The 27199-nt window shown below is 46.3% G+C and overlaps 1 protein-coding gene across 1 annotated transcript in view; it reads right to left on the minus strand.

Annotated features, from left to right (window-relative positions):
* FNDC1 (fibronectin type III domain containing 1) overlaps positions 1-10546 on the minus strand; it is a 101183-nt gene extending 90637 nt beyond the window's left edge. The window contains exon 1 of the mRNA XM_027603122.2: positions 10289-10546. Within this exon, the coding sequence (XP_027458923.2) occupies positions 10289-10397 (109 nt within the window). The 5' untranslated portion in view covers positions 10398-10546. The remainder of the gene's footprint in view (positions 1-10288) is intronic.
* Positions 10547-27199: the final 16653 nt, after the last annotated feature.

Raw genomic sequence — 27199 nt, forward strand, 5'->3', positions numbered from 1 at the left:
ACTTGGCCAGTGCTTTCCACAGCTTGGATTCTTTTTTTTAAATTTATTTATTTTTATTTAAATTCAATTAATATATAATGTATTATGGTTTCAGAGGTAGAGGTAAGTGATTCATCAGTCTTATATAATACCCAGTGCTCATTGCATCCACGTGCCCTCCATCACCCAGTTACCCCATCCCCCCCATCCCTGGCCCCTCCAGCAAACCTCAGTTTGTTTCCTATGCTTAAGAGTCTCACAGCTTGAATTCTAAGAGGACATTTAATCAAGTCCTTTCTGTGACTCTAACCCAGCCTGCCCTTTACCCTTGAGAATGCTCTGAATTGCTCCCTAAAATGAAAACTCATTACAAGTTCCGAGCATCAGTGGACCCCACAGAACTCATCCCAGAGACTCCTAAGTCAAAATCCTCATGTTCTCCAAGAGAGACATGTAATCTGCTCAGACAATAGCTCATGTCTCATCTCCAAGGCTTCTTCCTTCCTAGGTATTAGAGTCAAAATGTGGTGATGACACAACTATAAAATAAGATCAGCCTGGGTCTCAGGGAAGTCAGGGAGCATAGTGTTCTCTGTCTCTCTTTTCTCTTCCCCTTGGCTCTGGTTTGCTCAAATATCTGCAGGTATATATGTGGATTCTGAGAGTTATTAACCACAAGAAGAGGTTTCAATTCTCCCAGTCTATCAGAAAATAATAGAAGGCAATTGTTGGGTGGGGTAGAAAAATGTGAAAAAATGAAGCCGGGCCAGTGCCTGTGTTACAACAGAAAAAGGACATGACATTTTTCTATGACATAAAGAATGTCAAAAAGTTAGATACTCTGTGAGAGAGCAAGGCTGCCTCACTTCATCACCTAGAAGTCTCGACTAGAGACTACAATCTAGATAAGAGAAAGACAATGGTGCATCCAAATTTTTTTGAACAGAAAAAAAATATAGATTGAGTGAATGTTCAAATGAGGTCACCAGGCAAAGTCCTCACACAAATTTGTGTATTTCTCCTGCTAATCTAACAATTTTATGTATGTCAATGTAAAAACTTTCAGAACTTAACACTATACCTGATGAGTAGAGGTTGATTAGAAAGTACTAGATGATCCTATATTGCCACACATCACAATCAGTGCCATTATTTATTGCTACATCAATCCCGACTTCATTCTTAAATCTTTGTATCCCTGTGCCTCAGAGCCTAGCATAGTCACTGGTCACAGAAGATCCGACTTAATTACTTAATTACTTACTTTAGGAATGAAGGATTCAACCAGGTTTGATCTATGAATTAGGCCTACTGAATGTGCGTAGGCCTTTGGAACTCTGGGTTGTTAGTTCAGCACAGAGTACAACACAGTGACTCATGTCTTCCTATGGCTCAACTATGGCCCACTGTTGGATCGTAGCATAGCTGCCTGACGGACCCTGCACTAGAGTTAGGCAAGATGTCACCTTTGGGAGACACTGGGGGAAGGGCACAGGAGACCTCTGCATTCTTTCTTAAAATTGCGTGTGACTACAACTACCTCAAAAATGACACTTTAAAAAGCCGTTTTTCAGAAATAGTCCTTTATGCCTACAGTGGAGTCCAAAACCCTGACCTGGATGCTTGGGGAAAAGAGCACGCCAGGGTAGACTCCTGATAAATGACCGTTGAAAGTGCCCTCAGAAACCAAGCCACCACACTGCAGACCACACGGGTCTCACTGTGGGACAGGCACCCCGGAGCTTTCTGTTTTCTAGGTGGAAGCAGCCCTGTGGCACCATCACGGTCTGGAGAGACTGAGCCTTCTCCGCAGGGGATTTTATGTTTTAAAACGCTGCCCCGGTAAGACGATGCCACTAAGAAGGCTGCCTGCCCAGCCATCGCCCCACCAACAGCAGCCCCTGGCTGGGGTCTTCAGAAGGTGGCCCTGGCCTGGCCCGGCTGAGGTGGCTACTCCCGAGCTCCTAGGAGGCCACATCTGACTCTCAGGGTCCCTGGCCTCTTCCCCTGCCCAGCACTGCGGGTTCTGGCTGCTGTGGCCACCTGTCTACCACAAAACAGCCTTCAGACCCCAGAACGAGTGGATGGATGCTTAGTTGTCTTCCTAGCAGTGTCCCTATTTAAACTCTAAGGGCCTGCATAAATTATATCCATTGATTTCCTCCTTTCCAAGTTCCCCACCACCGCCACTCCCACGAACTCCTAAAACTATTCACACAGTTTTTTCCCTTGGAAACCCCACTGAATTCCATCCCCAGAACCACCCTCGACCCCAAAGCCATTGTATTCAACTGTTGAGCATTCCCATCTTAACTATAAAGTCTACCAATCTGCCCACAGGTGGACGCATGAGACTCATGGCAACTTGGAACCCATTCCAAAATGGGATTGTGCTAGAACACTTCCGACAGGACTGAAGGTAAAGACAGTAGTTAGGAGCTCTCAGCTTGGTCCACAATGTAATGAAGAAACCTCCAAAGCCTCAAATAAATAAGCAGATATAAAAGAACACCCTCCCCTCTGGATCTGACTCCTGCTCTGTCCTCCATTCAGCGGCCGTGCGACCCCCCACTATGGCTACTCCTTCAATGGTCATGACTACTTTGGACTATGGTCAAACTCTAGGACCTTCCTGAGCTGCCTAGCAGGGCTGCCCTTCTAGCCCTGAATGCCACCATTCCCCCAGGGGGGGGGCCATTTTGCAGGAGCCACCAGAAAACACATGTTTCTTCAAATGGTCATGATGTTCCTTGGCTCTCTGTGCCTTCACACACACATGGCATGGTGTTCCTCCACCTGAAATGTCCTTCCTTGCCCTCCTTCCCTAACTAATGCCCACTCCCCTCCTCGAAACCCAGCTCGAATATGGCTGTCCTGGATATCCAGTCCGATTCCCGCCAGGGACTGTCCTAATATGCACCACACTGTGTGCATCCCCTCCCCCACCCCCCTCTGCCTATGCCTTCTGGACAGAGAGACTATGTTTATTGGACTTGGTATCCCTGCATCTGACATGCACTGATGCTGACTGACTGACTGAATGGATGGATGGATGGCATTTAAATGGAGACTCAAACAAAGTTAGAGCCAGAAGGGGCCCTTAGCCATGGTCCATAGTCCGATCTCCTCACTTCATAGATGAGAAACAAGCCTGCAGAATTATGACCTGCCCAAGTTCACACAGTGCAAATTAGCAGCTGGGTCAGGTGAAGCAAATGTGGGTGAAGAGATGTGACACAATAAAATAACCCCTAAAAAACAAATCCCAGCATTTAGAGAACACTGTTTTCTGAGAAGTTCCAAACACCTTAATGATAATGCCACCCCTATGAAAGATGAGGATCTGCCAACCCCCTAGATTAACAACTAATGTCTGTCAGCACTGTTCCTTGATTTAAATGGTCTGCTGTAAACAAACTTGAATTCTGGGAACCTTGTGGTTACAGCACAAGGCTGACAGCCTCCATCATAAGGATCAGGCATCCACAGAGAACCACTGTACTAAACGCTGAAGGGTTTCTGTAACCAACTAGACACAGAGCACTGATCTCAAGGGCAAGTTTCAACAGGATTCACTAAGGAAGGGATACTGCCTGCCATGAGGATCGCGCTTATACCCAATGCCAAATATATTTTGTAACAGGGAATAGGTTCACTGCAACTTTATTTGAAGTTAAGCCCTACTAGAGTTCAACACGCTTCGGTGTGTGACAGGATCATTTCTCAACAGCCAACGGCAGTGTTACTGGAACGTAGAGTTAGAAGGGCATTCTGAGCAACTCAGAAGTGGTGGGGCCAGCTCCCACCGCCAGCCCAAAGAAGAAAACACGGGGAATTCAGCAAACACCCAGACAGGAACTCGGTTAGTCGGCAGGAAGCCCAGAAGATGTGGATCCAGAAGACTGGGGTCCAAATCCTGGGATACTGTGCTCACTTCGGCAGCACATATACAAATCCTGGGATACTGCAGACTACAGGACTTTGGGAAAACCAGCTAACTCCTTTGGGAAAACCAGCCAACTCCTGTGAACTTTGGGAAAACCAGTGAACTCCTGTGAAGCCAGTTCCCTCATGGTGAGGGGAGGATGCTACCAACCTCACAAGGTTTCCACGAAAATCAGATGATATGACACAGAAAGAAATGGTAAACTCTGTGGCACTTTTAACTGCCAGTTAGTATTAAAAGGAAATTAAAATGCACACCGAAGAACTCCACGTAAAAATGAAAATAATATTGTGTAGGTTATACCATATAAATTATGATGCTATTATAATTTAATCATTTCCTCCCCATACAAGGGACCACAGCAGAAGTGAGTAATAACATGAGCAGCTCCCCAGCTATTTTGCTGGACTTACAAATCTGCCTTAGAACGCACGTTACTCTCCCCAGATACAAAAAGCATTCAGGGAGGTTAACGGAGAAACTGAGACTGATTATAATCAACTCACTCAAAACAGCGCTCAGGAGGCCTGCGTCCTCCTCCAGGGTCGCCTGTCCCTCCCTGTCTTCCAGCTGCTGCAGCTCTGGGGGACCGGCAGAGATGCCAGGGGTCCCCCAGGGCTCAAGAGCTGCCGACCCCTGCTTTAGCTTCAGGTTTTCAAGCTCTTCCTCACCAATGATCAGCTGAAAATTGCTAACAAGCACTCAATGTCACTCTTAATGCATGATCTGTCCTTCCGGATTACTGTCTGAAGGAAGCTTCAACGAGGAGAAAAGTTGACAAAAGGCAAACATTAAGGGAAACCCAAAGCAAATAACTGCACGTTTATCCTAATTTTCTTATCTCTTTAAAGCCACAGCTGCTGGGGCCCCAGTGCAAGGGGCCAGCGGGCGGTGGAAACGCCGCCGAAAGGCCAGCAGCGCCCTCTAAGGGCCGCGGAGCGCAAGCGCGGCCGCCCTCGGGGCCGAGAGGAAAAAGGAAGGAAAGGGGGCGGGAAATGTGGCTTCCTCATGACGTCACCCAACGCTCAGCGGCACAAAGATACCTTATTCGAAATTTCTAAATTTTAACCATCTGGCCCATACTGGAGAAATTTCCTTAATGAAAAATCAGTAATAACACAATTCCCAAAAACAGAATTAAATTCGTATTCTTTGTAACAAGGATAAATTCTAGAAGGAAGGAAAAGCTGTTAGCTCGTATGTGTAACAAATACCCCGATCCAAATGCCCTGATATGTGCTTACTAAAACTGATAAAAGAAATAAGCCACATCTGTCCCGGCCCCCAGCTACCCAGCTCGCGTCAAAGGCATCTAAAATTTCAAGTTCGGATATATCCTAACGGAAATAGTCAAAGGATTAACAGGTAAATATACGTATTTTTTTTCCTCTCCTTTATTTTTATATCTCTAAATACTCGCCTCTATATTTTCAAACTGAAGTAACATGTCCTGGTAAGAGGTTTAATGACAACTTAAGAAATCCCCAGTTCCATAGGAACAATGAAGAGAGGTTTGCTCCTCATTCAGCGAAGGGTGATGGGGTCCTTTCTGAAATGTTTGTGTCTAGCCTCACCCCACCACCCTCACCTGTAGTAGCAGAACAACAGCCCCCAATGCCGTGCAACCCGCAATCCCCGGAACCTGTGAATATGTGAGCTCACATGGCAAAATGGACTTCTTCGCAGATGTGATTGAGTAAAGGACCTGGAGATGGGGAGATTATCCTGCATTATCCCAGTGGGTCCAATGTAATCACAAGGGTCCCCATAAGTGAAAGAGAGAGACAGGAAGGCCAGAGTCAGAGAAGGCAATGTGTGGGAGGGAGCAGGGTGACAGGACCGCTAGGAGGGGCTGCTAGAAGATCGTGGGCATCTCTAGAAGCTGGAAAAGGTAAGGATCAGATTCTCCCCCAAGACCCTGCAGAAGGAGCACAGCCCTTCGTTTTAGCCCAATGAGACCCAACTTGGACTTCAGACTTCCAGAACTACAAGATAATAAATGTGTGTTGTTTTAAGCCACTAAATTTGTGGTAATCCGTTACAACAGTAAATGGGAAACTAATACATCCCCCCCCCACACACACACACACTCCTCACCTCCTTCCCTGCCTGTTTTCAGGGAATGGGCCTTTGTGACTTAACTAGAGATATGAATGGCCCTGTCAAGACATATTGATAATGCTCTGGAACTGTCCAGTGACAACTCTCCAAAGACATGAATTATCACTCTGCAATTCTATTACAACCTCTGATTTCACAGTAACAAATTGCATGCTCAGTTGATGAATTAAGCAGTTCTTTCATCTGGGTGGGCTCCAATGCACACGATGAAAGGGTATATCCACCCTCTCTGCTCAAAGAGGACAGAAGTAGGAGGGAAACCCTACAGAGCTGGGTGTAGGTTGGGCCACAGGAAAGCCCCTGAGGACTTCTGGAGATGGAAGGAAACTTTCCATTCACTTGGACTAGTGGAGGCTGACTAGCTGGCCCAAGGCTGGGCCACACAGCGTGTGAGTGACACAGCACCGAGACTCAGAGCCAGGCATCTTGGTGGGGGACCTACTTCCCCTCCCTATCCCAGTGGTTATCAAAACTCCTGTTCTCTGGATTCCTGTCTACTCTTAAATTAATGAGGATCTCGCAGAGGTTATATTTATGTGGGTTTAATCTGTTGTGGTCTACTGACCAGAAGTGTAAACTAAGCACACATTCTGCTGCATGCATTAAATCATTTTAAAATAGCAGCAGTAAGCCATTTCATATTGGCATTAAAAAAAAACCTGTATTTTATGAAAAATAACTGTTTTCCAAAACAAAAAGAAAGAGAAGAGTGGTATTGTTTTACACTTCAGCACATCTCTTCAATAGGAGACAGCAGGATCTCTTCTCTGCTTACACCTTCAGTCTATTACAATATGTTGTGGCTGAAGTGCCTGAAGAAAATCCAGCCTCACACAGCTCTGTGGTTGGAAAAGTATCTTAACAGCCTTATGAAGCATTTTGGAAGATCCTTGATACTACACCAAAACTCATCAAGTAGCAGTTTCTTCAAGATTAGTCATGATGTAGAATCTGAAACCATATGAGGCATTTTTCACATTTTGTTACATGAAAAATCCACTGGGCTCTCTTGCACTTTGGCTAGATCATTTAGCCAGGCAAGATTTGGTAACATTATGCACTGGTCACTTGGAATTCACTGGTTCACTTGGTTATGCAGGTCATCTAAATGCTGACATGTTTTTATAAGACAATATTTAAGCCATCGCATTAATTTATCTCACCACTGATATTGTTAGAAAAGTTTGTAAGCATTGCGAAGCTTCCAAATGATGTTGGAGATAACTTGGCAAAATTCCAATTTTCATTTGAAAGCTCAAATTTTATCACTGGCAAGACAGACTATCAGTTATTTTACTAGAAGCGACAGGCCCCCTTGTTCATCTTGGAGAAGATGTCTTCCGAATACCCAAGTTTGTCTGTGGTCATTCTTTCTGGTAAATATGGTGTGCCATGAAGAAAGAAGCTAGTTCAGTTCACAACTCAAACTATCACACAAGAGGTTTCCTCAGGATTACCAGGATTTTCCTTAGGATTTTTCCTCAGGATTACCACTGAACTTGGGCAGCTCGCAGAAGTACTGTATGTCCCTTTCCTGTTCCTTCACACAGAATATTAAAAAGACATGCCTTCAAGGGTAGAGACTTGGTAAAATTAATAATTTTTGTACCAGGACGTTCTTAATTGAAACTGGCATATCTTTTCTTCACTTCAATGACTACTAGTTCATTATGGTGCCAATGCTTCGATTCACGCAAAAGCACGAGCAGTTTCACCCACCAAGCTTTCCACTCTTGCTGTAAACAGCAACACAGTAAAAAAAAAAAAAAAGAAAGAAAGAAAGAAAAAAGAAAAAAAAATGGCAAACAGTATCTGGGCATTTCTTTGAAAATAGTTTTGACCTTGCAGAATCCCTGAAAGGATATTAAGTTCCAAAGAAAAAAATGAAAGTCACCCATAACCACCCCAAGATAACTGCTAGAAATGTCTGCGAGTTTGTGTGTCCTCACATGTTTAGAGATACGTATCCTATCAGACTGGCAAGTGCCACCATAATCTTAATGGTTGCCTAGCAATTTACTGTAGGGATGGATGACGGAGGTATCACTTGCTTATTTTGATTTACGTCTGGATTGGACCACCAAGGTAAAGGGTTTATTTAGATCTTTAGTATGCCCTGCTAATCTCCTCGGTTTTAAGGAAAGTCCCTGTGCGCTGTGGTGGCCTGTCATTTAAAGTGGTTCTGGGTGCTTTCATTAGAGGGATTCTGGCCCTCAAAGGTTTGGGGAGCAGGGGAAGGTTTGACTCAAGCAGCTAGCTGGGCCCATGCATTGATTCAACCAGAGAAGGAGCATATGCCCATGGCCTTGCTTCCAGACCCAGAATCCAAGTCCGGAGCAGTGACTGTAGCTGCGTACGGCAGGACAGACAGGAAGCCTTCCAGAGGAGCAGATGAAATAAATTATGTGCCCCATGATCTCTTTCACAGCACCGGGGAGCTATCTGCAGGACATATCTGTTGCTTTCCTTCTATTAATTTCATTTAAATGCAGTAGATGTTCATTTCGAAATGTGCTGGTCCATTTCTAGTCTGATCATCATTTTCCTGCAAATCCCACGTCAACACAGTCGAGAGAAGTGCCAGCAAGCATTCCAGCTCCCACATTCCACAGCTCAGTGGATTTACAGAGCAGAAGGCAAGAGAAGGAATAGCAAGGACCACGGCAGCATTTCGGGAACTGCCACAAAGAGCCCTGAATCCAAGCACGCACAAATGTACCCCACTGGGCAGGTGGCAGGGGAATCCACCAGGAATGAAGCTGGAATCATCACGAAGCCAGCTTAGCATTATCTCCAGTTCCAGCCCATTTTCTGAAACAAAAACCCTTTCAACATTCAGAAAATTTAATTTTGGGGGTGCGGGGGAAGCCATGGGTTGTAGGTAGGGAAGTTGAAAGGCTTTAAAATCGTTTTATTCTTGTTAACTACTACACCAAATATTCAGTGAATGATTTCCTAGAGATTGCTAACAGAGGAAAACAAAATCTCCCACTGGTACTGCCTTTTTTATGAAGAAGTTACTGCTGGCTTCCCACCATGTGGCATCAACCTGATGCAGAGGTACCCACCAAAAAGAACTGCAAGGCAACGTGACTCCCCAACTGTCCCTCGTTTCCCCTTTCTAAGAGGGCAATAGGGACACTAAATAGCATCATAAAGCAAGTAGCCTTCCTTGGAATCACATCTGAATTTTTATAACCCAGCTGGGAGTGAATAGTATCCACAAAAATGTGGACTTCTTGGATTCCTACAAACTGAAAAAGCCACACCGTTTCAAGTGTGAAAATGCCTGCACAGGAGCTGGGACGGAGGGCCACCAAAGCCTTAGGGATGAAAACCCACCACAAACTTTAACTCTCTGCGGGAAACCTTCAAAAAAAATCTGACACCGGCACCCTGGCACTTTCCGAAAAGCGCGGCTCACAATTCAGCCCCGAAAGAAAGCATCCATCCCATCGCCAGCCCTCGGTCTCTTCCGGAAAGGGCGAGCTTCTCCCACTTTCCCGCTCCCTCCCCTCAAGACCAGGATCTTCTCCCAGCTCCTAAGTTCCCGCCGGGGAGGTTCTGGCCTCCGTCCGAGCGCCGCCGATGCTTGGGCGCTGAGGTACCCGGCCGCCCCCGGGCAGCTCGCAGCTTTCCCCCGTGCGCTTCTAGAAGAGTCCTGCCTCCCTGCCTCCCTGCTGCTCTCCCGAGTGCCACCCTCCAACAGACATCCCTACCTCCGGGCAGGTGAACTGAAGGAAAGAACGATGCCCACGGGGATATTCTGGGCAAAGGAAAACATCACCCCCACCTCCACCGCAACACCAAAGGGTCGCTTTTCTTTTTTCTTTTTTTTGTTTTGTTTTGTTTTGTTTTGTTTTGTTTTGTTTTGTTTTGTTTTGTTTTTCCTTTGCCTGAATCTCTCCGGGAAGTTAGACTGATTGCTCGAGTCTCCGGACTCCGGGGCGTTCGACGGCAAAGTTGAAACCAAGGGCGCTGAGGTCCCCGGCACCAGTGGTGTCCCGCGCCCGTCTCCCGTGCGCGAGGCGCCGAGTGCCCAGACCCCGCGTCCCCAGCCGCCCCTCCGCGCCCCGACCCGCGAGCGATGAGGACGCACAGGTTAGTGACACGACACGCACAGCACAGAGCGGGACGGCGGTCCCCGGAGCGACAGGCAGGGTGGGTGATGCATGGAGGGTGGAGAGAGAAGCAGCGAGGAGGCGCGGAGAGCCGGGCAGCTGAGCCCGGGCCTGCGCGTACCTGGAGCCCCCGCCGGGGACACGACGGGCAGCAGCGCGGCCAGGAGCAGCAACGCCGCCCAGGGCAGCGGGCACCGCGCGCGCGGGGCCGCCCCGGTCTCGGGCGCCATCGGGAGCCCCGGGTGCGCGGCGGGCTGGGTGGGCCGGCTGGCGGGTGGGCCCTGGGAGGGAGTCGGGGAGCGCGGAGGCGCCGCCGTCGGGTCCCCGCCGTCCGTGTGGGTGTGCGCGCTCTGCGCCGTGCCCGCGGCGCCCTGGCCCCGAGCTGATGGTTCTGCCCGCGCACCCGCCGCCGCGCTGTGTACTGAGGCCTCGGGCCGCCAGCCGCGCCTTTTAGCCGCGAGCGGGCGCCCCCTTCCGGCGGCGGGGCAGCGGGGCGGCGGGGCGGCGGGGCGGCGGGGCGGCGGGCCCAGGCGGGAGGGGCACTGGGTGCCGCGTCAGGACTCCGCGAGCTCGAGCGCCCCGGAACCCCGCTTGGTGGTTCTGAAAATTCGGTGATTGCGATGCGGGTCGAAGGGGCCTGGGAAGTTCCTCCCATTGTCTAACCTCTCTCGTTTTCTGGCTCGGGAAATGGCTCATCGCGTCCAGTCGCTGCCAAGCCCAAGAGTGCCCTGTGGTCCCTTAAGTAAATACTCCTGGTTTTAACGTTGGGGACTGGAGCCAGGTCCCTTCACCTGTTTCTGCGCATTGCGGTCTTTCCTGAGGCTCACCCCGGCCTTCCCACACCCCGCGCGCCCAGGAGAGGGGGTTTGATGTCCTTAGACACTGCTGCTCCTGGCTGTCATTTCTGTGGAGCGCATCAACTCGTCGCAAAGGAATCCGTCTTGAAGTACGGGAAGTCCCAGCCCGAGGACTTGATTGGCCTTGCTTCCTCCAGGACCGATGGTGTGAATCCTGATTAGGGGCTCCCTGTACCGGACTCCCACCTGTGTGTGGCCAGCCCTCGCCCTCCGAAGGCTCGCTCCCCTCCAAGCGGGAGGGGAGCGCCCCTGGAGGCGACAAGGACACCTGAGCCAGGCAGGCCCACGCTGGGGCGCCAGTGCTGCGGGCTGCCGGCCGGTTTCCGCTCAATGCGGCTCCCGCTCAAGCTCGCAACCTAACATGGAGTCAGTTCTCCGCCGGGACACCCCAAAACTTGACCAGATTTGTGTCATTCGGCAGAGAGGAAACGATTATTGAATGAATTGTAGACCGATGAAAAAGAGAAACACAGTATGTCTTTTCTGAAACAAAGCAACACATCCTTGCCCTTAAACCCTGGCTGGCGCCTCTTGCCCAGTGATGGGCTATGAACCCGTAATTCCTTCAGCCTTCCCTTCGGGAAAACTCTCTCCTGGTTCCCGGTGACGGTTTGTTCTTCATTCGTCCGGAGAGTCCTTTGTACTCGCAGAGCTCTTGTAGTTTGCCAGCATTTTAATGTTTAAATATGCACTTTCTTACATTGCTCCCTAGTATTGTGATGTTTCCTCCATAAGCCATGTAATGCGGCTGTGGTTTTTGTCAGCCCAGCAGCCCCCCATCTCCTGCTCTTCTTTTGGGAATGGTAGCCCTTTCCCCCACTCCAGCCAAGTGGCCCCAGTGGGACCTGTCGCCTCCGCGCCACCCTGTTCCCCACTCCAATTGGTCCAAGGAGCCCTAGGGGCCCAAGCAGGGTCAGAGCCCTAGCTGCTGGAAAAGTCTTCTTTCTCCAGTCATTCACAGATGTTGAAGGATGCCATCTATGGTAGGCTGAGATATGGCCCCTCGAAAGATATCCATGCCCTAATCCCTGGAATCCATGAATGTTACCTTATGGTTGCATATATGATTAAGCATTTTGAGATGGAGAGATTATCCTGGATTATCTGGTGGGCCTTAAATGCCATCACATGCATCCTTACAAGAAGGAGAAGGGGATTTGAGACAATGTGCCCACAGAGGCAGAGATAGGAGCAATGCAGCCATGAGCCAAGGTAGGAGGCAGCCACCAGAAGCTGGAAGAGGCAAAGAACAGATTCTCCCTAGAGACCCTCTGGGGAGCACAGCCCTGGGCACCTTGACCCCAGGGGAACTTATATGTCAGGCTTCTGGCCTCCAGAACTGTGCGAGGATACATTTCAGTGGTTTTAAGCCCGCAGACCAGTAGTTGCTACAGCAGGCCACGGGAAACTGACACAGTAGCCAGGAGGTGCCTGTGTCTCTGGCTCCAGCCTTGAGGGCCACCACCCAGAGAGAATGAAGCCAAAATACGAACAATGGAACAGGGAGGTAGAGTCTGCAGGTGCACAAGTCCTGGGCTCGAGCTCCAGCCCTGCACTTCCTAAGCTCTAGGAGACAAAAATTCCCTTTTGCCAAATCAGAATGGGATTTCCGTCCCACGTAACCACCGAGTCCTGACCAGCATATTTCTTCCTTCCTCGTGAAATGCACGTGCACAGTACCTGCCTCCCCAGCGTGTTGCTTATTAGAGCAGCTTTCTTCTGGGGCCATTTCAGAGTGAAGAACAATGCAAAATTGCTTCCAACTAGATCAGTACAATTAGCCAGGGACTATGAGATATAAATGAAATGACTAACATTTCTAAGTCCAGATTCTGATTTGATTACAAATTTGAGAGTATGTTTCATTTTTAAAGTCCCAAAAGGAAACTTCAAACTTGAGGTTTAGAAGACCTCAGGAAAAAAAAAATCAAGAAACAAACAAAAAACAAAAAAAAAATGGGGAAAAAAAGACCTCAAAGAAATCTGATCTAAGAATCATAGTCTTCTATCCTCGATGTGACCATTTCAAAAATACAAGCTCTCCAAAGTTTTCTTCCTCTCTATTTTACTATTGACCTGATAGATGTTTCTGGTAAAATAAAATAATGCTTTGCCAAATGTGTCTTGAGCAGTATCTCTTTTGCTCTGATTCACACAACAATCTTGGAGGCACTGCTCTAAGAGAGAAAAACCAAGGCTCCAAGTGTTTATGTGGCTTGTGTACCCACACTAGTGACAGGTGAGGGTGACAGTCCCTCCCATCTGACTCCAGGTGCGCGTCTTTTCCATGACACCATGACAACCCCGGATGTCTCCTATTCGATTTTCAGCAAAAGCATCAGGATCCAAGCAGAGAGTACAAATAAAAGTATATTTTGCATGCCCCGTGTCCAGTACAGATGGATTGGAGACACCTCTTTATCATCCAAATGGTGAGCAATTCTTGTTAGCAGACAATTTCACAAGACTTCAGTGTTACATCATTTACCTTCTCAGGGTTTGGAAGATGCAGGAGAGAAGTGCTGGTTACATATCCGTAAATCCATCGTTGCCCGAAACATGCTTCCTCTGTGAAGAAGTTCTGACTAGTTTCCACAGCAGAGCAGTGCCAAGGGGAGTTCTCTTCTGTGCAAATATCCTGCAAATTAGTGGAACGTAAAGGATTAAGACGTCAGATACCCAACCTAGCCTAAGAATCATCAAAGATTCTTTTTTTTTTAAAGATTTTATTTATTTATTTGACAGAGAGAGATACACAGCAAGAGAGAGAACACAAGCGGGGGAGTGGGAGAGGGAGAAGCAGGCTTCCTGCAGAGCGGGGAACCCGATGCGGGGCTCGATCCCAGGACCCTGGGATCATGACCTGAGCCGAAGGCAGACGCTTAACGACTGAGCCACCCAGGCACCACCAAGAATCATCAAAGATTCTAATTGCGAATGTTTTGATTGCCATGATAGGAAAGCCCACAGACCTTACTCCAAGTTTCTGTCTGGTGGCCCCAGGCTCTTAGACAAACACGCTGCAAATGGAAGCAGCTAGATATCCCAGTTTATCACCTGCCACTTGTCAATGGGCACAGGACTTGGGCTAGATCAAGAGAAATCATTCATTAATCTATTCCTTTATATAACCTTTGTTGAACAGCTGTTTTTGCGTCAAGTAATGTGTTAGAATCTGGGGATAAAATGGGACTGAGACTCAGGCAGCCCCTTGCCTCAAAGAGCTTTCAATCAAAGACAGAAACACACAAAAACGTACAGTCTGGAGCCCTGTGCTATTTCGGCCATGAAGCTTACGGACTTCGTTCTAAATGCTGCCTATTCCTTCTCTTACTTTATTCTCTTTTTTCCCCAAGGAGGGCTTTAACCCTGCATGTAATTTCCATAGGCAGACCTCACTCAGGGTACACTCACTCTAATCCTGTGGAATTAAGAAGTCTAGTTTGGGGAGAAGGCATTAGTGAACCAGGGTGGAATATAAGCTCAAAATGTCCAGTCTCCGAGTCACAGTAGGCAGTTTGAGAATTTGGCTGAGGCATTATGCTAGCAAAACACACGTCTGGCTGCCGTCCAGCCTGCCCTGGCCCAGCCCCACCTCCTGTCAAGAGCAGAACCATGGGTACCACAGAGCTGCCAAGCACGGAGCATGTCACACCAGCCACACACACCTCAGACCCCATGCGGTTAGGCAGGTACTCGTGCTCAAAATGGGGAAACTAATTATTTCTTCAGTAAGCCTTTAATGAGCTCCTATTGCATACCTGGCCTTTATTCAGGGGCACAGACCTGTGGTCACCTCTGAAATGGCATGGGCCAGCTGACAGCTGACAGGGGCTTTGCCATCAGCAAAGTGGGCTACTCCCGGACAAGCCACAGAAAGGCCCAGCATAATCCTGGTGCCCAGCAAGACCCTTCTCTCCCCAGGAATACATACCTGGTAGTATCGTGCTACCCGGCATGACCAGTCCTGGAGAAGGTGATAAAGAAGAGAGATCGTCAGCAGTGACCCCCACCCCCTTTCCTCCTGGGTGGCCCCCCCTTCTCATACCACTTACCCCAGCCCACAGCACCCACGGGCACTCTACCAAACCCTCCCCCCACCAAATCTGCCTTTCAGGACGTTCTTATACCTCCTTCTAGCTAAAATGTGAGTGACTGATACAGCTTTTCAGGTACTCTTAACTGTAAGTATGTGGTGCTTTTCAACTCACAAAGCATGATCTTGTTCACCTTCATGAACCATGAAGGAGGAAAACACTATTATGCCCATTTTACAGAGGTACAAACTGAGGTTATGTGCCCAGTCCATGTGAATACAGTTATTAAGTGTCAGATCAGGGGGCAAATCATGACACTCCCTTTGCAAACTCAGCCCTCTTTGCATTATAGGCCAGTCCCCTAACACTTCTGTGAATTACCAGCAACAAAATATCAGGGGGAGGGGCATTTAATACTAGAGCCTCTTTTATTTACACTTTAGAAAAGGCACCATTTTTTTGCATCCGCTTCATAACCAATTCTTTCAGGCCACATTGGAGAAGCAAACTAAGCCCATTTTTCTTACATCCTTCAGAATCTGCACCAAAGTGCCACCCAAGAAGAAACTTTCTATGATTTTGTACCATTCAAATCCACGTGCTTTTCTAACATAATTCATGAACTATACTTAGTAATTATTTATATGATGCTCTTGAAAAGAAAAGTGTAGTTGAGCTATTTCGTGGGTTACCTCCATTCCTGGAAGGGACCTTAGTCCTCTGCTCCTGCTTAAGCCATGGTCCCATGACTGCCCAGCCGCATCATCCCCACGTCTTCTTCCTCTTTCTGGATGCACCCTTCCTTGGCCCCCGACACTCAGTACTGTCCTGGCTTCTCCGATTCTCCTACACAATGCCTCCATCTTCTTCACGGTCAGGGCCTTTTTCGGCTCTCCGTCTCTTCTCTCCATGGAAGACCTCCCCACCCCCACCCCTCTCCTGCTACAATAACTGCGCACCGCCACCAGCCCTCTTTCAGCCCCCGAGTCACCGTGCAGCCTCCTTCCACCGGGCTTTTGTACCAGCTGATCGCTTCCCCTATTTTTTGCCTTCCTTCCTATCCTTCACAACTCAGCTCCTATCAAAGTCCTCCTGACCCCTGCAAGCTGGTAAAATGCAACCCCCCCCCTGCCACTGTATGCCCACTTGAAGCACCAGATAACTTCCCTTTGTAAGCTCTTCTCGATGCTGCGTGTTTGCACTGTTCCATGTGCTTCTCCACTGTGCATCGCCACAGTGTGACTGTGAGCTCCACTAGGGCAGAGACCATGTCTGGGTTTGCTCCTCCTGTGGCCCAGGAACGGGCGTGTTGACCTGACTCACACAGGTGCACAGCAAACATTGGTTGAGTGCATGTAGGCTGAAGGACATTCTGTACTCAGTGGTACAAGCTTGTTGGAATGAGCCTCTGCAAGAAGGAAGTGCAAGCTTGGACTTCTGCCCTGCCGCCACTCCACTCACACCCAGATCCTGGCTGTATTGAACGCCCTCCATGCATAACCAGTGATTAATTGAACCAGTGGGCAGACATCCTCAGGCTGAGAGACCCTCCTGCAAGCACAATTTAGAAGGACTAGATTTCCTGGGGCACCTGGGTGGCTCAGTTGGTTGACTGTCTGAACTGATTTCAGCTCAGGTCATGATCTCAGGGTCATGAGATCAATCCTCCGCATTGGGCTCTGGGCTGAGCCTACTTAAGATTCTCTCCCTCCCTTTGCCCCTCCCCCTTCTCTCTCTCTCTTTCTCTCTCTCTCTTAAAAAAGAAAAAAGACTAGGTCCCATTCTGGATGATCGGTGCCATGGGTCTAGTAATCACAAGAAGATAGTCATTTATTGTTTCCAAGGTGGGGAAGGAATGAGTGGCAAGTAATTGTGTAACAAATTCAGGGGTTTTTTATTATTATTATTAATTGGTGACACACATCCTGTTTGCTGTTTCTTTCATTCATTCAACAGATGGGTGTTGAGTGCCTTGGGATTTGCAGACACCATAATTTCTCCAATCATCTCACGCAGCTGGTTTGGTATATTCAATACTACTCGGTGCTGCCAGGGAGGAGGAGTCCACGTACTTACATAATGTCAGTGATCACCTTCACCAACACCATCATATCAGAAAGGCACAGAGAGAGAGACCCTCTCCACATAATCTTCTCTTCTGGCCCATGACTGAATAACTACCCAAGAATATGGCAGGTTTAGATTTTTTTTTTTTCCGGAAGGCTTGTGTTCCAGTTATTCCAAATAGTAGTGACTTAAAGCAGTGCTCACATATTGTCCCTCACAGCTTCTGTGGGGCAGGAAGCAGTTTGGTTAGGCAGTTCTAGCTGGAGGTCTCTCATGAGATGCAGTCCAAACGTCAGCTCGGGGTGCCATCATCTGACAGTTTGCTAGGGCAGGAGCACCCACTTTCGAGAGGATTCTCTCACATCGCTGGCAAGTTGGCGCTGGCTGTTGGCTGATGGCCTCAGTTCCTCTCCATCTGGGCCTCCAACAGAGCTGAGTGTCCTCAGAACATGAGGTTGGCACTCCCTGCAGCAAGAAGAGCAGGAGTCCAAGGAAGAAGCAGCACAGCCTCTTATGACGCATCTTGGAAGTCACCTATCGCCACTTAACATCATATTCTATCGGTGACTCAGACCAACCTTGATTCAGCATGGGAGGGGGCTTTCACAAAGGTGTGAAAACCAGGAGACACAGACCATGGAGGGCCGACCTGGAGGCTAGCTACCACAGGTTGATCCTATAGCCATGTCCCCTTTTTCCTGCCAATTCCTAGGTTCACTGACCAGTGATTTCTCTTTGAATCTTTACTCCAAGCTCACTCCCCTTTGTTCCAGCTGAGGCCATGCAGCTGGGAAAGGCACACCACCTGCCCAGGCCTCCCGCACAGGGTCACCAAACATGACATCCTACCCTCCGTTGCCTGTGGTGTCCTTTGTCAGTGTGTCCCAGTAGCTGGTGTCCCTGAGCATGTTTTTTTGCGAGGTTATGACTTTCTGGTTTGCTTTTATGTCAAGGATCCTTGTTGTGAGCTCATAAAATATGACATATATTGTAGCTCATAAATTCTATGCAGAGGCCCATCCAGGACAGATTCCATTTGCAGCCTCATTGCATTTAGCAGGGTCCCCTTATAGCATCCTGTGAGTGGAAATGACGCAGTTTCTTTCCTCATTGCTCCTGTTGACCACCCCTCCTCCGTACTCCTTCATGCACCTCCCTTAACCTAGAAGGCCCCCACCCGTTTTTCCTTCACCTAATCAGTTCACTTCAACAAATGTTTTTTTGAGGCATGTATTCAAATCTTATGCCACCTCCTCCTGGAAGCCTTCCCTGACTAGACCCTCAAAGACTTTTCTCCTGAAAATTCCTTTAGCACTTATGTCTGCATCACATCATTCGTAATCATGTGTTATTTTTCCTGGCTTGATGGCAAACTCCTATTCCTCTTTGGTATCCCATGGAACCATGAAGAATGTAGAGAACATTCTAGGCTTTAGAAATCATTTTGAAATACCTTACTTGATTTTTCAACAAACATGCATGGAATACCTACTATGTGTCAAGCACTAAGATAAATACCAAAGGCACAAGTGTGAGTAAGACACAGTGTCCGGAATGATCTTTCAGAAGAATAATATTTTGGGGGCAAATTGCACAAGGTCCAATCATGTATCATTCACTTCAATGTGTGACTTATCTGCATGGTTTAGTAAACATTATATCAAATAGAAGTTCAAATGTAGCAATCAAAAAGTGGCCACTTTACATATTGCAATAGTTAGCAAACTCCTACATAAGGCTAATTAATCAAGCTGGATAGTCTCTTCAGGCACTTGTTTGCTTGGTTTGCAGAGCCTAACATGAAAATGTCATTGGAATGCATTTTTAAAAGCAGGATGTCTTGTTATAACTGTTGGCAAGAAAGAAAATATGCAAAGTTTCAAATATCACAGGGAAAACTTGAAACTGCTGAGCCACCAAATTACAGCTTCTCTGTAAAGAGAGACTGCCAGGGTTCCTCAAATGAGGATGGAGAATCTCTCCAGCAAGCACGATCCTCTGCCCACTCCCCTCACTCTCCTGCCTTTGCTCTGATGTCCTGAATGTGGCCACTGGGCTCCATGCACACATTCGGAGATTGAATCACTCATTCAAGATTGTATCTCTGGGGTTTTTTTTTCTCTATTTTCCATATAAAATACACATCAGTGGAGAGCCCTTAGCTTTTTAGCCCTTCAGAATTAACTCCCCTGAAAGCATCCACTGAATACACCCCACTTCCAGTCCAACCCTCCACCTAGAAAGCCTTCAGGGAGCCACTGGGTATAATTATCTAGTTACAACCACCACAGTCTTCTCAGGGATGTCTCCACTGGGCTCCCTTTAAAACACCTAGGATCCTATAAACACATTTCACCTTTATGTGGAAGAATTATTAAAGATGGGATTGGAGTGAAAAAACCAGGGGACTGGCTACAAAGATGAAATATAGGGGTGACTGGGTTAAGTGTTTGAGTCTTAATTTCAACTCAGATCTTGATCTCAGGGCCATGAGAAGTAGATGTGGAGCCTACTTTAAAAAAAAGAAAAAAAAAAAGATGAAACAGAACCTGACCTAAAAAGTCAGAGTAGCAGGAAAGAAAAGGAAAGAAACTCTGAGACAAAGCACAAAGCAATTAATTCCTGAGGAAAGGATATGACTGTGTGTGTGTCTGCCTGTGTATGTGTGCATCTGTGTGTGTGTCTGTGCATCTGTGTGTGTGTGTGTGTGTGATGCTTAATGCACAGGAGACATGAGCTTGCTAAGCTGAGGAAACAATGAAAGGTGTCTTAGAAGAGTGAGCATTTGAGCCAGACCTTGAAGGAGAGATATCACCATGGAAATGGTGATAACAGGACCTTCTCACCAGAACAAGTGACGAGAGGAAGGAAAAGGAGAGCTTTGAGAAGTTCAGACTGGCTGGACTGGAGGAAGCATGAAATGCATTCATAGACAGGATACCGGAGGTAGAATTAACAGAACATGGTATATGTGTGATGGGAAGAGGCTTTTAAGGGGCCCCATGATTACTCTTTGGGCCTACCACAAGGCAGAGACTGAATCTGAGCACCCACAAGACCAACAGCAGCCTGGAGTCCTGAGTGTCCTAGGTCGCAGACATCTTCTGTCCCTGGCAGAAGCAAACACAAAACCTCTTCAGATGAAAGCATTCCCATTTTAGGCCCTCACAATTTCCACAGTTTAAGGTTAATCAGATAGGAGATCACAAACCCTCAAAGAAACAAACACCATGAGAATAATCAGCAGAAACAAGATTCAGGCTCTCAAGTGCGTTAGATATTAGAATTATTAGAAACAAAATATGAAATGATTATACATAATATGTTTAAAGAAATAAAAATAGAATAAAAAATAAATAATAGTTTGGGGGTGCCTGGGTAACTCAGTCTGTTAAGTATCTGTCTTTGGCTCAAGTCATGATCCCAGGGTCCTGGGATCGAGTCCCACATTAGGCTCCTTGCTCAGTGTGGAGACTGCTTCTCCCTCTACCTGCCACTCCCCCTGCTTGTGCTCACTCTCTCTGACAAATAAATAAAATCTTTTTAAAAATAATAAAATTTTAATAAATAATAGTTTGAACAAGAGCCAAAACAACTTACAAATGAAAATATTACCATGAATAATAAAAGTTCAGTGGATGGCTAAATAGTAGATTAGACATGGCAGAAGAGAAAATTAGGCAACTGGACGACAAGTCAGAAGAAATTGCCAAGATTGTAAAACAGAGGTAAAAGAAGATGGAAAAGATAAAGAAAGAAAAAGATATTAAAAAAAGAATGGAAAGATCTGGCATCTGTCCAATCAAAGTCCCAGAAGAAAAGAGAATATTATGGATTATCATAATTGTTTGCTCATCCTTATTTGATCTGCTCATAAATGTAATATTAATAAATTTGAAAACTTCTATGAAATAAATTCCTGGAAAATTATAACTTATTAAACTTGACTCAAGAAGAAAGAGAAGGCCTAAATGGTCCTACAGTTTTTAAAGAAATTTAATCAGTAAATATCTTCCCAAAAACAATATAACAGGTTCTGCCAATTTTATGAGCAAATTCTAAGAAAGATCATTCCAGTCTTCTAGAAGATGGAAATGGGGGAGTACTGCCCTAGTAACACTCTTTGAGGTGAAAAGAGCCTCGATGCCAAAACTAGGCAATGATGATATGATGAAAGAAAATTGCAGACGTTCTAACTTGTAAACATCGATACAAAAATCCTAATCAGCAGAACAAATCCAATCCAGCCAAGTATAGGAATGAAAATATATCTTCTCCAGATTTGCTCTACCCCAGGAATTCAGGGGAGGTTTAACATTAGAATAAATATAACTAACCACATTAATAAATCAGAGGAGAAAAACCATATGGTCTTCTCATTTAACTGGGAAAAAGTATTAGATACATGCCTTTAGGTTAAAAAAAAAATCTTAAGAAATTCAAAACACAAGGAAGACTCCTTAAACTGTTGCATACAGAAACACCTTTCTTAATTGTGAAATACGAGAAGCATGGAATGTCCGTCCTCATCGGCCCACTACACTGGAGGCCTTGGCAATTTCTCTGCCTGTTGGTTGCAGTGCTTGGCACATGAAAGGCAATCTCTTCCACATATCTTAGTAACAAAACAACACAACTTTATTTACTTAAACAATCTTCCTTTCTAAGATCCTATACGACACATGGTGGTAATTGATTTAATTATCTCCAGCTCTTATACAAAATCTGGCAAAGCCCCTGCTCCCACATTCTAATTCTCTCTCCTCTGGACATTTTATATTCTTTAAATTTCAACAAAAGTAGTTGTAATGAGGAAAGGGGATAGAAGTCAAATGTGTACATTTTTTCCCCTTATTCATGATGCAGGAAATATTTCAAGAAGTTGGTGGTAGGCATGATTCCATTTCTCCATATTCTTCCTGGTACATACAATTCTTAGTGATTGACTCTTCACTATCACTCATTCTTATGTATGGTTCCCATCATCCATCAATAATCCAGACATTTCTCTTTGCACGGGGCAATGAACCCTACATGTATTGCTTTTAATGATGGCATTTGCCCAGTTGGAGAATCTGATTTCTTTTTCATATGCCTTCAAGTCAAATCACAAATTATTCTACTTCTACAGCTGGTTTTTCTAATATATATTTCAGTAAGAATAAAATAATTGGCAAACATGATGTTAATTAGAGGAACTTTTTGTAGCATGCTTGACTGTTCTTTTTGCTGGTATTTGATGATTATGTCATTGTTTACAGTTGCTAAGGTAATCATGTGAGAACACTCAGTTTTAGAACACTTGGAGTCCAAGTTTGTGGCTCATATCCTTGTGAATCACTGCACTTATAAATAAAATTAATTTGACACTGAGCCATTTCATCAACTTTACCTCTGGCAAGTTAAATACAAGCCAGTTGTATTCTAGCAAAAATAAATGAATTATTTCTTGGCCAACGTTTTGCAGCAAATATCATTTGGCTCATTTAGAAATAGAATCATTCCGCCAGGAAATCAAAGTGGTATTGTATCAGGAAAATTGAATAAAAGAAGAATCTCTGTGTATACCACCAAAGAACTGCTTAAAGCAAATTAAAAAAAAAAAAAAGAAAATGAGGTCCAGAAGCTTCCAACTGTTGGTGGAAGTTTAAATTGCTACCTCAGATTGAAGGGCAACTCGAGATATTTGCCAAAATAGTAAATGCGCATATTCTTTATATCATCCACAAACAATAGAGACACGCTCAGATTAAATTAGGTAATAATTTTTTTAAGATTTTATTTATTTATTTCTTTGAAAGAGAAAGAAAGGGCAAGAGCAGGGGGAGGGAGAGAGAGAAGCAGACTCCCTGCCAAGCAGGGAGCCTGATGCAGGGCTTGATCCCAGGACTTGGAGATCATAATCTGAGCCAAAACCGAGAGCTGGATGCTTAACTGACTGACCCACCCAGGTGCCCCACCATTTTTTTGTTTTTGTTTTGTTTTGTTTTTAAGATTCTATTTATTTATTTGAGAGAGAGAGAGAGAGAGGCAGCACGAGCGGGGTGAGGGGCAGAAGGAGAAGCAGGGTCTCCCCTGAGCAGGGAGCCCGTGGGACTCAATCCCAGGACTCCAGGATCATGACCTGAGCTGAAACCAAGAGCTGGATGCTTAACCGACTGAGCCACCCAGGTGCCCCTACATTTGGCCAGCATTATAAGATCCCTTTCAGGACAAATCATCCCCAACCCTTTTCCAATTTTGTGTCACTTCGTTCAAGAATCAAGTTCGCAGGAGGGTGTATCTGATTGACTTAGTCAAATCACATGACAAGAGGGGCAAGACGCAGAGTTTCCTCTCCAGGAAGGGCCAAGGGCTGGCCCCACTTTGTATTTGCTTTAAAAAAGTACAGTGGAAGACAACAATTTGAGATGCATTCTTATTACATCTCCCCTTCCCCAAAGGATAATGAGGTACTGTTGTCAGAAAGGAGAATAGCAGATAGGCAGACAAAAGCAACACAGGGTCAATCTCTTTGCAACAGCATCTGCACATCAGAGAATCTATTCTTCTACATCACAGAGGTGGTGAAAAATGTTTCTTTTTTTTCAAAGATTTTACTTATTTATTCGAGAGAGAGAGAATGAGAGATAGAGAGCACGAGAGGGAAGAGGGTCAGAGGGAGAAGCAGACTCCCTGCCGAGCAGGGAGCCCGATGTGGGACTTGACCCCGGGACTCCAGGATCATGAGCTGAGCCGAAGGCAGTCGCTTAACCGACTGAGCCACCCAGGCGCCCATGAAAAATGTTTCTTAATGGGAAAAAAATAAAAATAATGGGAATGCCCATCAATAAGGGAGTAGTTAAATAAGGTATTGTACATCCAGATGGGAATTCTAGTTTGTCACTGGTCAGTGAAGTTACAGGACACAGAAAGATCTCTAACATACATCCCTAACTGAATCAAGGAAGTTCCAGAAGGGGATGTAAAGTATAATAATGATTGTGTATAATTTTAAAAGATGTATATGGAACAGGAAAGACTCATAAGATCTAATGAGAAAACTTCCCTATTTTTGTCTTCCACCAGTCCTTTAAAATATATCCAGTGTTGCTGGAGTGGGTGGGGGTGGGAGGGATGGGGTGGCTGGGTGATGGACACTGGGGAGGGTATGCGTTGAGGTGAGCACTGCATATTGTGTAAGACTGATGAATCACAGGCCTGTACCCCTGAAACAAATAATACATCATATGTTAATAATAAAAAAAAGTTAAAAAAATAAAATAAAATATATCCAGTGGGAAAAGTTCATTCTCTACCTAGGGGAGAAATTTAAGTTGTATACTGGTCTCTGTGAACTCACAGGTAATAAACAAATGTTATGGTTTGCTTTAAGTCATAAACACAGCATCAACTCAGCAACCGAAGATACCTAATCCTATATAATAATAAAAATCCCAAACTTGACTTAAATTATATTTTCTCCCAACCTGCCCAGTCTGGAGCCTACTGAACTTGGAAGCCTGCAGACCTTGAAGTCTCCTTCTTCTGTTTTCCTTCGGTACCATCTTCCAACCCTCAGCTTGCTGAAGGATTCTGACCCCTCCAGGTTCAGAAGCAGAGAATTCTTGCCCGACTGGGGATCATGGAGGCTCGCATCACTCTCTCTTCTGGGTGCTTTTGGGAGTACCTCACAGGCCTCTTGTAAAGAACACGCAACAGCACTTTACATGATGCTGGCTGCATCCTTCTCTCCAGATGGCTATCCCCTCATGTTTGTTTCTTCAGGAGTTGGAACCACACGGATTCATGTGGCTGACACCTGTTGCCCCTCTAGGCAGCCCTCTTGGACACGATTGAAAATGCCCAGTTCTCTCCCCCATGTGGTCCGCATCTGGTCCATGAGAAGCACTCATAAACCCACCTCCTGCCCTCCCCACCAGCCGTCTCTGGATGCATACAGTGCACCCAGGTCCACCCTACTCCACTGCCTCTCGGTGACAGAACCTCTTCATTCTTAGCTGTGTGTCAGAGGCTGGCCCCCTCATTTGGAAGGGCCCCATTAAAGCTCCCATTAGCTTGGGATAAAGGGGAATCACCTCTGTGCTCCCACCCTTAGGAGATAGGATAGATATTCAGAGCAACTGGAGTTAAATCTTTTCAAAGTAATTCTCCTACAAGTACTCTCTAATCTGCAATGACCTAGCTCTACCATACCCTTCATGTGAGCCTTGACATTCGATTTTAAAATGTCTGCACAGTGGTGTATTTCAAATACCACCCGTTGCCTTGTGTTTCTCTGTCTCTGTCTCTATCTCTCTGTCTCCCTGTCTCTCTCTCTCTCTCTCTCACACACCTTAATCAAGTTTACCATCTTATTTCTCACGCATGTGTGTGTGTGTGTGTGTGTGTGTGTGTAAAGTCATAGGAAAATGTGGAAGGACACACTCTGTATCCATCAGGATCCTGGCATTAAAACTGGATAATCTGAAAAGAATTTGATAAAAGTACAGGTGGAATTTTGAGAAAGAATAAGGTTTAGTGCAGTGCCCAGGACTGATAAGAACATGGAACCCTTATAACCCCCAAGCCTGACATAACCTGGAGAAGGTGGCTTTGTGGAAAAGGTCACTTTGACTTTCGGTGGAAATGCAACGAACCCATGGTAACCCAACAGGGAGGGAAGGAGAGGGAATAAATACCCTGACGTCCCTCGCCTCCTGCCTTCCCGTCTCCTACTAGTGCCTCCCTTTGGCCAAGTCCAGCAAGAGGCCGGAGAGCAAAGGATCATTCGTGCAGTCTTGTGTGGGTCAGCCACCCAGAGGCAAGGGGGAGAAGGGTGGGGAAGAGATCAGAAGGGCAAATGGAAGTTGCTCAGGAACACCTTCCAGAATGCTAACAGCACTCATCTATGGGGAGAGAAGTGAAAGATGACTTTTTGCCCTTTATTCTTTCTAGTTCCGCATTCTGCGTTTTGATTTTTTTATAACAACCATATCTTGATGTATTCTTTTTGTAATGTTTTTAAAAAGTAAAAAAATCCATTGAGTAGTTATAGTTACAACTGCATGATCTTAGACCGTAGATGGCACTGTGCGTGGCATTAGTGATTCTACTCCGCGAGTTTGTTAATTTCCAGTGATCTGGCTTGTGACTCGTGCCCTACAGCTTGTGTCACTCAGTCAGGGCATACTAGCGCTTAGAGCTGAGTAAGCTCCAGCGATAGCCAGAGCCAAGCACAGACCACTGTGGAGTTCTCACAGGCAGTGAGACAGAAACAGCTAGAACTCACCCTTTGCAAGAGCAGAACAACTGTCCCCCAGGGATGTCTGTCCACATCCTAATCTCCGTGACCCGTGAATGTGTTACCTTAGCAGGCAAGAGGCCTCGCAGATGTCATTGAAGATCCTGGGAGGGGGACATTACTCTGCATCATCTGGTCGGGCTCAGTGTAATCACAAGGTCTCTAAAGGGTGGAAGAGGGCAGCAGCAGGAGAGTCGGAGAAGAAGATGCGACCATGGAAGCCGAGGTCAGAGCGAGGTGACCACAAACCAGGGACCGGGCAGCCTCTAGAAGCTGAAAAAGGCAAGGAACTGATTCTCCCCTTGAGCTGCCAGGAGGGACGCGCCCTTACCAACACCTTGAAGTTGGCTCTGTGAGACCTATTTTGGACTTCTGACCCCCAGGACGGAAAGATAGTAAGTTTGTGTTGTTTCAAGGCACAAGACTGGGGTCACGGTTACAGAAGTGATCGGAAACTCACACACCTAGTTTTGTGTCATGCCCTGTATTTCTCAGACCCCTTGCAGTTATTTAAGTGGGGCAAAGTGACTGTGTTCTGGCCAGCAGAGAATAGATCAGAGCGACAGGCGTGACCTCAAGTGTTGGCCCCTACAACATCACACAGGATGCCCCACACTCTCTCTCTGGTGGTCAGCTGGAGGATGGAGTGAATCCAGCAGGGGATTCTGAGACCCTTGGAGATGGCTGACCTGATAGGACCCCAGGGCCCAGAACACCCCCCACCCCAACCTGCATTACACTCTGATATGAGCAAGAAAGACATCTTATTACCATAAATCATTGGGGCT

This window comes from Zalophus californianus, chromosome 7 (genome assembly GCF_009762305.2).
Source record: "Zalophus californianus isolate mZalCal1 chromosome 7, mZalCal1.pri.v2, whole genome shotgun sequence".
NCBI lineage: Eukaryota > Metazoa > Chordata > Mammalia > Carnivora > Otariidae > Zalophus > Zalophus californianus.